The sequence below is a fragment of the Hordeum vulgare genome, chromosome 7H, assembly GCF_904849725.1.
Source record: "Hordeum vulgare subsp. vulgare chromosome 7H, MorexV3_pseudomolecules_assembly, whole genome shotgun sequence".
NCBI lineage: Eukaryota > Viridiplantae > Streptophyta > Magnoliopsida > Poales > Poaceae > Hordeum > Hordeum vulgare.
Window position 1 is genome coordinate 482,429,360 of NC_058524.1, and position 13,413 is coordinate 482,442,772.

Sequence of the window (13,413 nt, forward strand, 5' to 3'; positions counted from 1 at the left end):
GTACGAGTAATGCCGGTCCAAGTCGCTTCAATCCAACAATACCGCGGAATCAAGAAAAGACTAAGGAGGGCAGCAAAACGCACATCACCGCCCACAAAAGCTTTTGTGTTCTACTCGAGAAGACATCTACGCATGAACCTAGCTCATGATGCCACTGTTGGGGAACGTCGCATGGGAAACAAAAATTTTCCTACGCGCACGAAGACCTATCATGGTGATGTCCATCTACGAGAGGGGATGAGTGATCTACGTACCCTCATAGACCGTACAGCAGAAGCGTTAGAGAACTCGGTTGATGTAGTGGAACATCCTCACGTCCCTCGATCCGCCCCGCGAACAATCCCGCGATCAGTCCCACGATCTAGTACCGAATGGACGGCACCTCCGCGTTCAGCACACGTACAGCTCGACGATGATCTCGGCCTTCTTGATCCAGCAAGAGAGACGGAGAGGTAGAAGAGTTCTCCGGCAGCGTGACGGCGCTCCGGAGGTTTGTGATGACCTTGTCTCAGCAGGGCTCCGCCCGAGCTCCGCAGAAACGCGATCTAGAGGAAAAACCGTGGAGGTATGTGGTCGGGCTGCCGTGGAAAAGTCGTCTCAAATCAGCCCTAAAACCTCCGTATATATAGGTGGGAGGGAGGGGGCCTTGCCTTGGGGTCCAAGGACCCTCAAGGGGGTCGGCCGAGCCAAGGGGGAGGACTCTCCCCCCCCCCAAACCAAGTTGGACTAGGTTTGGTGGGAGGGAGTCCTCCTCCCTTCCCACCTCCTCCCTTTTTTTTCCTTTCCTCTTGATTTTTCTTCTCTTGGCGCATAGACCACTTGTGGGCTGTCCCACCAGCCCACTAAGGGCTGGTGTGTCTCCCCCAAGGCCTATGGGCTTCCCCGGGGTGGGTTGCCCCCCCCCCCCCCGGTGAACTCCCGGAACCCATTCGTCATTCCCGGCACATTCCCGGTAACTCCGAAAACCTTCCGGTAATCAAATGAGGTCATCCTATATATCAATCTTCGTTTCCGGACCATTCCGGAAACCCTCGTGACGTCCGTGATCTCATCCGGGACTCCGAACAACATTCGGTAACCAACCATATAACTCAAATACGCATAAAACAACGTCGAACCTTAAGTGTGCAGACCCTGCGGGTTCGAGAACTATGTAGACATGACCCGAGAGACTCCTCGGTCAATATCCAATAGCGGGACCTGGATGCCCATATTGGATCCTACATATTCTACGAAGATCTTATCGTTTGAACCTCAGTGCCAAGGATTCGTATAATCCCGTATGTCATTCCCTTTGTCCTTCGGTATGTTACTTGCCCGAGATTCGATCGTCAGCATCCGCATACCTATTTCAATCTCGTTTACCGGCAAGTCTCTTTACTCGTTCCGTAATACAAGATCCCACAACTTACACTAAGTTACATTGCTTGCAAGGCTTGTGTGTGATGTTGTATTACCGAGTGGGCCCCGAGATACCTCTCCGTCACACGGAGTGACAAATCCCAGTCTTGATCCATACTAACTCAACTAACACCTTCGGAGATACCTGTAGAGCATCTTTATAGTCACCCAGTTACGTTGCGACGTTTGATACACACAAAGCATTCCTCCGGTGTCGGTGAGTTATATGATCTCATGGTCATAGGAATAAATACTTGACACGCAGAAAACAGTAGCAACAAAATGACACGATCAACATGCTACGTCTATTAGTTTGGGTCTAGTCCATCACGTGATTCTCCCAATGACGTGATCCAATTATCAAGCAACAACACCTTGTTCATAATCAGAAGACACTGACTATCATTGATCAACTGGCTAGCCAACTAGAGGCATGCTAGGGACGGTGTTTTGTCTATGTATCCACACATGTAAATGAGTCTTCATTCAATACAATTATAGCATGGATAATAAACTATTATCTTGATACAGGAATTATAATAATAACTATATTTATTATTGCCTCTAGGGCATAATTCCAACAGTACTGTCATCAATCACCAAAATCACTTAGGCATAAATATGCCCTAACAAAGGTAGATGTAGAGGTAGCGTGCCGACGGCCATCACATCGACCTTGGAACCATTCCCGACGCGCATCGTCACCTCATCCTTAGCCAACCTCCGCTTATTCCGCAGTTCCTGCTTTGAGTTGCAAATGTGAGCAACATCACCAGTATCAAATACCCAGGAGCTACTACGAGCGCTGGTAAGGTACACATCAATAACATGTATATCATATATACCTTTGACGTTGTCGGCCTTCTTGACCGCTAAGTACTTGGGGGCAATTCTGCTTCTAGTGATCGGTTCCCTTGCAATAATAGCACTCAGTCTCAGGCTTGGGTCCATTCTTTTGCTTCTTCCCGGCAACTGGTTTACCAGGCCCGACAACTGCTTTGTCGTCTTTCTTGAAGTTCTTCTTGCCCTTGCCTTTCTTGAAACTAGTGGTCTTATTGACCATCAACACTTGATGCTCTTTCTTTATTTCTACCTCTGCAGATTTCAGCATCGAGTACAACTCGAGAATGGTCTTCTCCATCCCTTGCATGTTGTAGTTCATCACAAAGCTCTTGTAGCTAGGTGGAAGCGACTCGAGAATTCCGTCAATGACCGCATCATCCGGAAGTTCAACTCCCAGCTGATTCAGACGACCCTGCAACCCACACATTCTGAGTATATGCTCACTGACAAAACTATTCTCCTCCATTTTATAGCTAAATAACTTGTTGGAGATTTCATATCTCTCGACCCACGCATGAGGTTAAAAAACTAGTTTCAGCTCCTGGAACATCTCATATGCTCCGTGCTGCTCAAAACGCCTTTGGAGCCCCGGTTCTAAACTGTATAACATGCCGCACTCAACCAGAGAGTAGTCATCACTCCACGACTGCCAAGCATCCTGAACGTCCTGGGATGCTGCAGGAATGGGAGGGTCACCTAGCGGTGCATCAAGGACATAAGCCTTCTTGGATGCAATGAGGATGAGCTTTAAGTTACGGACCCAGTACGCATAGTTGTTGCCATCATCTTTCAGCTTTGTTTTCTCTAGGAACGCGTTGAAATTGAGGTTGACATGTGCGTTGGCCATTGTATCTACAATATTTGTAAAGACAACTTTTAGACTAAGTTCATGATAATTAAGTTCATCTAATCAAATTATATAATGATCTCCCACTTAGATCGACATCCCTCCAGTCATCCAAGTGTGACATGATCCACGTCGACTAGCCCGTGTCCGATCATCACGTGAGACAGACTAGTCATCGATGGTGAGCATCTCCACGCCGATCGTATCATCCATACGACTCATGTTTGACCTTTCGGTCTCTCATATTCGAGGCCATGTCTGTACATGCTAGCCTCGTCGAGTCAACCTAAGTGTTTTGCGTGTGTAAATCTGGCTTACACCTGTTGTATGCGAACGTTAGAATCTATCACACCCGATCATCACGTGGTGCTTCGAGATAACGATCCTTCGCAATAGTGCACACTTAGGGGAATACTTATCTCGAAATTTTATGAGGGATCATCTTATCTTTGCTACCATCGTTCTAAGCAATAAGATGAAAAATATGATAAACATCACATGCAATCATATAGTGACATGATATGGCCATTATCATCTTTGCTCCTTCGATCACCATCTTCGGGGCATCGCATGATCATCATCTTCACCGGCATGACACCATGATCCCCATCATAATGATATCTATCATCATGTCTTCATGAAGTCGTCTCTCCAACTATTACTTCTAATATTATAGCTAACCGTTAGCAATAAAGTTAAGTAATGACCACATGGCGTTTGCATCTCATACAATAAAATAAGACAACTCCTATGGCTCCTGCCGGTTGTCATACTCATCGACATGCAAGTCGTGAATCATATTACAAGAACATGATCAATCTCATACATCACATATGTAACATCACATCCTTTTGGCCATATCACATCACATAGCATACCCTGCAAAAACAAGTTAGACGTCCTCTAGTTGTTGTTGCAAGTTTTACGTGGTTGATTTGGGTTTCTAGCAAGAACGCTTCTTACCTATGTGACAACCACAACGTTGATATGCCAATGCTATTTACCCTTCATAAGGACCCTTTTCATCGAATCCAATTCGACTAAAGTGGGAGAGACAAACACCCGCTAGCCACCTTACGCACCAAGTGCATGTCAGGCGATGGAACCAGTCTCACGTAAGCGTACATGTAAAGTCGGTCCGGGTCGCTTCATCCCACAATACCGCCGAGAAAACATAACACTAGTAACGGGAAGCAATTGAAAAAATCATCGCCCACAACTTTTGTGTTCTACTCGTGCATAGAATCTACGCATAGAACCTGGCTCGGATGCCACTTTTGAGGAACGTAGTAATTTCGAAAAATTTCCTACGTCACACGAGGATATATATAGGTGAAACCAGCAACGAGTAATGGGGTAGAGCATCATCATACCTTTGAAGATCGCTAAGCGGAAGCGTTACTATGAACGCGGTTGATGGAGTCGTACTCGCAGCAATTCAGATCCCGGTGGATTCCGATCTAAGTGCCGAACAACGGCACCTCCGCGTTCAACACACGTGCATCCCGGTGACATCTCCAACGCCTTGAACCACCAAGGAGGTAGGAGAGTTTGAGGGAGAGCTCCGGCAGCACGACGGCATGGTGGTCGTGGAGCTACGTGGTACTCCGGCAGGGCTTCGCCAAGCTATGCAAAGGACGAGGAGGAAGGGAGTTGGGCTGCGCCGTGGAGAGATGAATTTGTGTCTCCAAAAGCCAAAACCCTTCAATATATATAGGAGGATAGGGATATGGTTGCACACCCCTAGGGTTCCCACCCCAAGGGGTGCGGCAGCCCTAGATGGGCAAATAGTGCGGCGGCCACGGGTGGAGGCGCCCTAGGGTGGGCCTTTGGGCCCAAGGGTGCCCTCCCACGCCTAGGGTTTTGCCCCTCTCCACCCTTGTGCGCCTTGGGATGAGAGAGGGAGGCGCACCAGCCACTTTGGGCTGGTTCCCTTCCACCTTTTCGCCCATGTACCCCTTTGGGGCTGGTGGCCCCTCCCGGTGGACCGCCGGAACCCTTCCGGTGGTCCCGGTACATTACCGGTGACGCCTGAAACACTTCTGGTGTCCAAAACCTCACTTCCTATATATGAATCTTTACCTCCGGACCATTCCAGAGCTCCTCGTGACGTCCGGGATCTCATCCGGGTCTCCGAACAACCTTCGGTAACCACGCACACTATTTCCCTATAACCCTAGCGTCATCGAACCTTAAATGTGTAGACCCTACAGGTTCGGGAAGCATGCAGACATGACCGGGATACCTCTCCAGTCAATAAACAACAGCGGGGTCTGGATATCCATGTTGGTTCCCACATGTTCCACGATGATCTCATCGGATGAACCATGATGTAAAGTATTCAATAAATCCCGTATACGATTCCCTTGTCTACGGTATACAACTTGCCCGATATTCGATCGTCGGTATCCCCATACCTTGTTTAATCTCGTTACCGGCAAGTCTCTTTATTCGTTCCGTAACACATCATCCCGTGGCTAACTCCTTAGTCACATTGAGCTTAGTATGATGATGCATTACCAAGTGGGACGAGAGATACCTCTCCGTCACACGGAGTGACAAATCTCGGTCTCGATTCGTACCAACCCAACAGACACTTTCGAAGATACCAGTAGTGCACCTTTATAATCACCCAGTTACGTTGTGACGTTTGATACACCCAAAGCACTCCTACGGTATCTGGGATTTGCACAATCTCATGGTCTAAGGAAACAATACTTGAAATTAGAAAAGCTTTAGCACACGAACAACACGATCTAGTGCTATGCTTAGGATTGGGTCTTGTCCATCACATCATTCTCCTAATGATGTGATCCCGTTATCAATGACATCCAATGTCCATGATTAGGAAACTATGATCATCTATTGATCAACGAGCTAGCCAACTAGAGGCTCACTAGGGACACATTATGATCTATATATTCATACATGTATTACTTTTTCTGGTTAATACAATTATAGCATGAATAATAGACAATTATCATGAACAAGGAAATATAATAATAACCATTTAATTATTGCCTCTAGGGCATATTTCCAACACAACATCCTGCTCCAGCCTTGGAGAAGCTCTAATCTTCAGAATTTCAAACACGCCCGCCGACAGGAAGTACCTCTGTAGCAGTTGAAGATTCCAGGATTCATTGCTGTTAAGCAAATCTGAAACAAATCAAATGCAACATCGACCTTGTGGATATATTCTCTTAAAAGAGTGAGGTCTTGGGATCCAATTATCTCGCCACACTCAAATGTTTTGAGTGTTCCCAACACGCCAAATGATTCCTTTCTTCACAAGATCAAGACCATGACTAATAGCCTGCCAAGACGAGGACACATTACCTGAGAAAACACCATCCATAAGATTGCCACGAGGATAATATCTAGCTTTTAGGATTTGTGCACATAGACTATCAGGTTTAGTAATGAGCTGCCATGCTTGGCGAGCCAGTAACGTCTGATTGAACAACAGGAAGTCTCGAAAACCTGCACCTCCTATATCTTTAGGCTGTAACAAGTGATGCCATCCTCTCTAGTGTACCTTTCTCTTTCCCTTCTTGGAGCCCCAATGGAAGTTCCTCACCATCTGAGTTAGATCATCACAAACAGTGAATGGAAGTTTGAAAACTCCCATGATGTAGGTAGGAAGTGCTTGAGCTACAGCCATGAAAAAACCTCCCGGCCAGGTTGGGCAAGATACCCATCTCCCCATTGCATCAATCTCTTGGTGAGCCTTGTCTGGAGGTTTTGGAAGCGTCCTCTCGACATCCGGCCTTCGGGAGTAGGCAGGCCTAAATATTTTTCTTCAAACACCAAACTAGACACTCCCAACAGAGCTCTCACCTGTTCCTGCTGCACCAACGGGCAAGCTGTACCAAAGAGAAGCGAACATTTATCAAGATTGAGACATTGTCATGTTGCTTTACCATACATCTGAAGCGGCTCCTTCACAGACTCAGCTTGGTTCCTCAAAGCCTCAAAGAACAACAAGGTGTCATCCGCAAACAACAAATGGGAAATGCCGGGGTCAAGCCTACACACTTTAACCGAGGAGATCTCATCCTCTCAACTTTATTTCGAAGAATCACAGACAAGCCATCCTCCACAAAAAGGAACGTGAAAGGGGGTCACCTTGCCGAAGGCCACACGTCGGTGCAAATGAACCCAAGAGGGTCCCATTAAGCTTAACAACATACCTCACTGATGTGACACATGTCATAATCCAGTCAATCCATCGTTGAGCGAGATCCATATTTTGCATCACCTGCCTCAAGAAAACCCAATCCACTCTATCATATGCCTTTGACAGATCCAATTTGTAAGCGCAAAAACTTTTAGCGGGTCTTTTTCCTGTTTAATATAGTGGATGCACTCAATCGCATCAAGCGCATTATCTGTGATCATCCTTCCTGGAATAAACACACTCTGTTCCGAAGATATAAGACCATCCAAGAGAGGTCGAAGCCTATTAACCAGACACTTCAAGATTATTTTGTATATGACATTACACAAACTTATAAGCATGTAATCAGAAATCTTAACATGGTTAGGGATTTTTGGAATAAGAAAAACAGAGGTTGAGTTTACTCCATCCGGCATAATCCCAGTGCTGAAGAAGTTCTTGACCACTGCTGTAACATCAGCTTTGACAGTTAGCCAGTTACGTTGGAAGAACCTTGCATGGAACCCATCCGGCCCTGGAGCTTTTGAGGCCCTGATTTGAAACAGGGCATCGACTATCTCCTTATCGCTGCACGGGGCGCACAACTTAGCATTGTCATCCTCCGAGACCATTACCTCCAAGAGATCCACGATCGACGAGGTGTCAAGTGTTGTGTCGGCAGTAAAAATACCTTTGTAGTATTCGTTCGCCACCTTCCCCATAGTAGCCAAGTCTGAATGTACCACACCGATGTTGTCCGTGAGTCGACGAATCTTGTTTTTCCTAGCTCTCCACACCGCCTTATTATGAAAGAAGTTTGTGTTCCGATCCCCCTCCTTCAGCCAAGAGATTCTAGATCTCTGTAGCCACAACATCTCCTCTTGGTATAAAAGTTTATTCATTCTGTCCGTCACCCTCCGAATGTTTTACTAATCAGCATTCATCGACATAAGCTCTTCCAATTGGGTTCGGGACTTGGCCAGCTCCCTAGTAATATTCCCAAACTTCTTACTCCAACTACCCAACGATGACATAGTTTTAGCAAAAGCATCCCCCAGTTGGCTGAGATTTTGCACCTCTCCCAGAGCTTCCCATGCCATCCTAATAACCTCAGGTAGAGAGCCGTCTCTTTTCCAAAAAAACCTCATACCTCCTACTCTTTGGAGCAGCCGGACCCTCACGCGCACCACTCTTGAGGACAAGAGCCACATGATCAGAACAAGGGGAGGGTACGTGGAGAACTGAAGCAAAGAAAAATAGGTTTCGCACAGCCAAACTAGTCATGCCAAAACAACTAAAGTTGCTAGGACAATTTTGTAGAATTTGCCTTGAACGGAGATGATGTAGCACAAAGTAAAGTAAAAATAAAGCATTATTTTGCTATGTTTCGGGAAAAAATTACCATTTGTTTGATCATTATCACATGACTTTCAGGACTTGTAGGACTAAAAAAAGATTGTGGGTTGCCATTTTAAAATGGATCCCTATAAGTACCTGGTGTGTGGAATAAGCACATGACAACTTTGAATCTATTTCCGTTTAGTGATACATGGATGATAATTTTATTTATCAAGCATGACAAGTTTTGTGCTTCATTTATTTTCGACAAAAGTTTATCACGAGTCACTAGAATTTGCCATCCTTACATGTCAAAGCCGGAGTATCACACACCCACTTATCATTTGGATTAAAATAAGGGAAATGATTAGTATCTATCGACGGATTGCTCCTAGGCATCAACCGCCTCCATCGTCTACCACATGTCCACCTTTCCTTTCTTAGAAACACCTTCATCTTATCCAAAAACAGGACCACGGCTCGTACGGACATCGATTATGGAAAGGATACAAATTTCTGCAACAAGATCTTAGTTGCAGAATAATTCCGCAACAAGACCTTTGTTGCAAAATGTTTTTGTAAATTTTCTGACATCGGTAAAGTTTTTATAACAAGACTTTTGTTACAGAAATTTCTTTGACAAGATTGTTGTTGCAAGAAAAAAATTGTAGCAAAACCTTTATTGCAATAAAAAAAATTGCAACTTGATTTATGTCGTAAAAAATTCTGTAACATGACCCGTGTTTCCGCACCACAACCTATGTTGCAGTAGTACATGATAACGTTCTGCCACTTGATTCGTGAGATCCACGACTTAGGAGATGACGGATCTTTTCAAAAAATCCACCGGCTGACGCGCGTAGCAGCTCACTTAAAATAAGGGTTATTGTATGAATTTGTTACTCTCTAGCATATCATTTCGCCCTCCATAAAAACAAGAATATCATTTCCCCTTGTTTCCGGTGCCCCCGCGGGGTCTTGGGTCCTTTCGTGCCGCTCTCCGAGCTGCTAGGGTTTCGCATCGCCGCCGTTGGCATGGCCGACTGGCCTCTCCCATCCAACGGGGTGCGGGCGGACGCTGTGGAAGAAGGTCACCTAGGGCCTCGCCGCCCAGTGGATGCCGCCGGAAAGCGGGCCCCCCAGGGCCCCAAATGGACCAGAGAACCACAGCTCGGGGACCTCGTCCTCGCCAAGGTCAAGGGTTATCCTTTCTGGCCAGCCAAGGTCCAGCCTACATCCCTGCACTGCCTGCTCCTAGGGTTTCCTCCCCCATAGCTAACCAGTTCCCTCCCCCTCTGCTTCTTTCTTGGCATCTCTGCCTGCCTGAATTCTGATATGTCCAGGATACTGACCATGTGCTTCAGTCTTCGGGTTTAATGCTTATTCTCCATGCAGGTGAGCAGGCCGGAGGATTGGAATCAGGAGCCTGCTCCACGCAAGTTCTTTGTCGTCTTTCTCGGCACCAAAGAGATGTAAGACTGTAAGGCTGTACTCATGCTCATCGGCTACTAGCTCCTTTCGTCGCCATGTTTAACAGAATTCTAACAGCCTGTTCTACCATAGACGACTTATCAGATACATAAATGCCACACTGCGCCATGCTCTTGATAAAATGCACCACTTTGTACTTGCCCTTTTGTATCGTGCATCTTCTCGGAGTCATCTAGCATCTGCACAAAAACCAACAACAATCGAGATCACTCGCAGGAGACACTAGCACTTTCCTGCACTTTTCCAAATTCTGGTCGGTTGACTGCCAATATGGTCAGTTAACTGCTATTCGGAGAACATGCTATTCGAACCATTAACTGGGAGGTCCAGTTAATTTGTCTGACAAGCCAATTTATCAGCTGTCAGGCCGAATTATCGGCTCGGTCAGTTAACTGCTCGACATTTTTAACCCAAAACTGGCCGCTTCCCTCCCTACTTTTCCATGTTCAGGTTTATGGCCTTCTAGATTGGCTGCAAGATCATCAGAACATCAATGCAACAATTTTCCTTGTTTCTATGTAGCCTAGAATTGCATATTTAGACACTTGGTACATTGCATGTTGCTATATAGCAAAGGATATATAGATATGGCCCTAGTTAACCTCTGGATAAATGGGTTACCAACAAATTCATTTAAATGGCCTATTCACCGATTCATCCCTACTCAACACCGGACCGATATGGTAGCAGTTACCAATATCCTGAACATTGCTTTCCTGTAGATATTTAGTTATTTACCCCCAATTTATTGCCTCAAATCCTGCTAAGTTCATCTGTGTTGAGGCACGCCATGTGTGGGTACCGTAATAGTTACATTTTCTTTTCCTTTTGGGGAACATAAGTACTCTGTCTGCTATAGTGAGAATATATTTCTTATTTCTGGCAAGATAAATTTTACGTACTAATTCAGGAACGATGAAGGAAAAAGATAAGTAGTACCTCTGTGAATTGAACTGCAAAAACGTCTTGTACTTTTTACGGATTTAGTACTATGTAAGGCCTCCACCGCCACACTCTGTGATCAGAAGACACAGTGATCATTTGATTCTGATTTAGAATTTTCAGTTTTCATTCTTCCTATCTTATTTTTCCTGAGTGGTACTTCATCTGACTTTGGGCTTGGATGGGCATGAATATATATATTCTTTAGTATGTCTTTGTCTATACTAAATCTCCATATGGTGCAAAATTTTAAGTCGTGTGATTATTGGCTCCACCAATGATCTAAGGTTACACATTGCTGTGCAAGGTCAGCCTAGGACATACAATTATTCATACTGAAAGATCAAAGTAGTACCTTTACTTTCGTTGATTTCTAAAGTTAACACTATTTATTTTTAAATAGAGTAGTCTTTCCAATCAATTCAAAAAAGGAAAGAAAAGAGTAGTCTTTTTTATTATTCATCAGTACTTTTGACCACTGCTATGGTCTTTCATTTTCTTTCAGATAGTAAAAATGAGAATGTTTTAAGTTCTATTGTAATTTAGCCTGTGCAACAAACTGAACTAGAGTTGTTGACTATTTTATTCTCTTCAAATTTTGGTAAGCAATGATCTTTAGATATGTTTAAATTACTTTGGTGCTAATAGAATAACTAAATTACTCCATTTGGTTGATTCAATCAGTTGCTTTAGTTTATGAGTCCATCTCCAACACGGCAATGAAGCGCCAACCTAAGAGCCTAGCCTCCAATGCATTGAGTGATTGTGAGACAGTTAGATAGTTCAAAAATAATGAAAAACCCACCTAGCATGCACAGGATTCGGCGGAAGCGCCCAATGGTTGTTAAGCATTGCTACAAGGGATGTGACCAGGAATCATTCCGATCTTGCCAAAACGGACAGAAATTAGAACCTGGTGCCTACCACAAGCGCCTGGCCTAACTTGCTTTCTATGTCGAGCATTTATTTGATTGCTTTAAAACTTTGTAACCATTTCCTCTGGATACAGTATTGGTTTGTTGTCATTGCTGTCCTCCACGTCTGTGTTCTCTTTGCTATTTTTAGCTAATTGTAACGACTCTTTGAAGGTTAAAGTATAAGTATTACTTTTTTGCTAATGAAACAATATCTTCTACAGTGCTTTTGTAGGTTTGCAAGATCTCTTGCCATTTACAGAAAAGGTGAAGCAAGACTTGGTAAATAAAGCTCGAGAGAAGCGATTCCCGGAAAGACATGTGAAAGGTCTTGAAGTAACCTTAGTGGAGGTACTCAAGGCCTATGATGAACTCCCCAAATCATCTGAAACTGCCAATGGTTTGCTGCCTGATCCAACTCCTGATCAGATTGCAAAACCTACAGAGCCCCTTGCAAAGCGACATGCTGATAGTGGGACTCCAAAACTGGAACAAATTGATGATTTCCATGGGAGGTACCCGAGCCTCAAAAGAAAAGACAGAGATGTCCCAAAATCATCTGAAACTGCCAATGGTTTGTTGCATTATCGAACTCCTGATCCAATTGAAAAACCTGTAGAGCCCCTTGTAAAGCAACCTGTTGATGGTGGCACTCCAAAACTGGGACAAACTGATGATTCCCATGGGAGGTACCTGAGCCTCAAAAGAGAACAGAGAGTTCTGTTTGCTGGCATTGAGGAGAGGAACTTGGAGGATCCCTATGGCATACCAAAATGCATTGCTGTGCTTGAAGGATTGCCGGATTTACAAATGGAAGATACGCTGAAAGCAGCTGACCTCTTCACCGACAGCAAGGGCAATCGAGAAGTATTCCTCTCTTTTTCAAGTAATGCATTACGGCTTGGCTGGGTAAGAAGAAAAATTCAGAACACCTAGTGAAATGGCTATGGAAATATGCCTCTTGGACAAGACTTTTGTGTCAATGAGAAGAGTAGCTTGTGTTTGCTGTTCTAGACACTTGTAGCAAATTATCATCTAGTGCTAAGGTGTTCTGCTAACTTTTTTGTGGATGTGCCCCTCGGCAGATGTGCTAGTACTAATGCAATGTTAAGTGGCACTTGATCATAAGTTGTTTTAATTTAATTGAATATAGCTAGTTGCAGCACAAAACAAATTGTTCTAGATTTACTACCTTAATAACATAATATAAGATGTTTTTTGACGCTGTCATAGTGTAAAAAACGTCTTATATTAAGTTACCGAGGGAGTATTAGAGCATCTCCAGCCACGCCCCCTTCAGGCCATTTTTTTTTCGCCGGCGGTCCAGTCGCATCCCTAGGAGCCCTTTTTTGTCGTTTAGGACCAAAATTGGCCCCGGCGGTCCCATGCTGAATCCATCGCGCTGGGGGTGTTGGCGGAAACGTTTTTGGCGCGAAACAACTGTGGACTCGCCGAGTCAGCGACTGGCGCACGGTCGT

The 13,413-nt window shown here is 44.8% G+C and overlaps 1 protein-coding gene across 2 annotated transcripts; it reads left to right on the top strand.

Moving 5' to 3' along the window:
- Positions 1–9,536: 9,536 nt before the first annotated feature.
- LOC123409316 (protein HUA2-LIKE 1-like) lies at positions 9,537–13,060 on the top strand. 2 transcript variants are annotated; one of them, XM_045102253.1, is made up of 3 exons: positions 9,537–9,812; positions 9,984–10,060; positions 12,160–13,060. In XM_045102253.1, exons 1-3 carry the CDS (start codon positions 9,624–9,626, stop codon positions 12,869–12,871), a joined length of 978 nt encoding a protein of 325 aa, XP_044958188.1. In that variant the 5' UTR covers positions 9,537–9,623; the 3' UTR covers positions 12,872–13,060. The 2 variants fall into 2 exon arrangements, with proteins under 2 accessions (XP_044958188.1, XP_044958189.1); XM_045102254.1 differs by having other exon boundaries at positions 9,537–9,782.
- Positions 13,061–13,413: the final 353 nt, after the last annotated feature.

Bases quoted from the DNA above. Each gene is read 5' to 3' on its own strand.
- LOC123409316 (XM_045102253.1), top strand. From the start codon at position 9,624: ATGGCCGACTGGCCTCTCCCATCCAACGGGGTGCGGGCGGACGCTGTG. The intron at 9,813-9,983 runs GTCCAGCCTACA...TTCTCCATGCAG, and splicing joins ATCCTTTCTGGCCAGCCAAG to GTGAGCAGGCCGGAGGATTG. The intron at 10,061-12,159 runs GTAAGACTGTAA...TATCTTCTACAG, and splicing joins TTTCTCGGCACCAAAGAGAT to TGCTTTTGTAGGTTTGCAAG.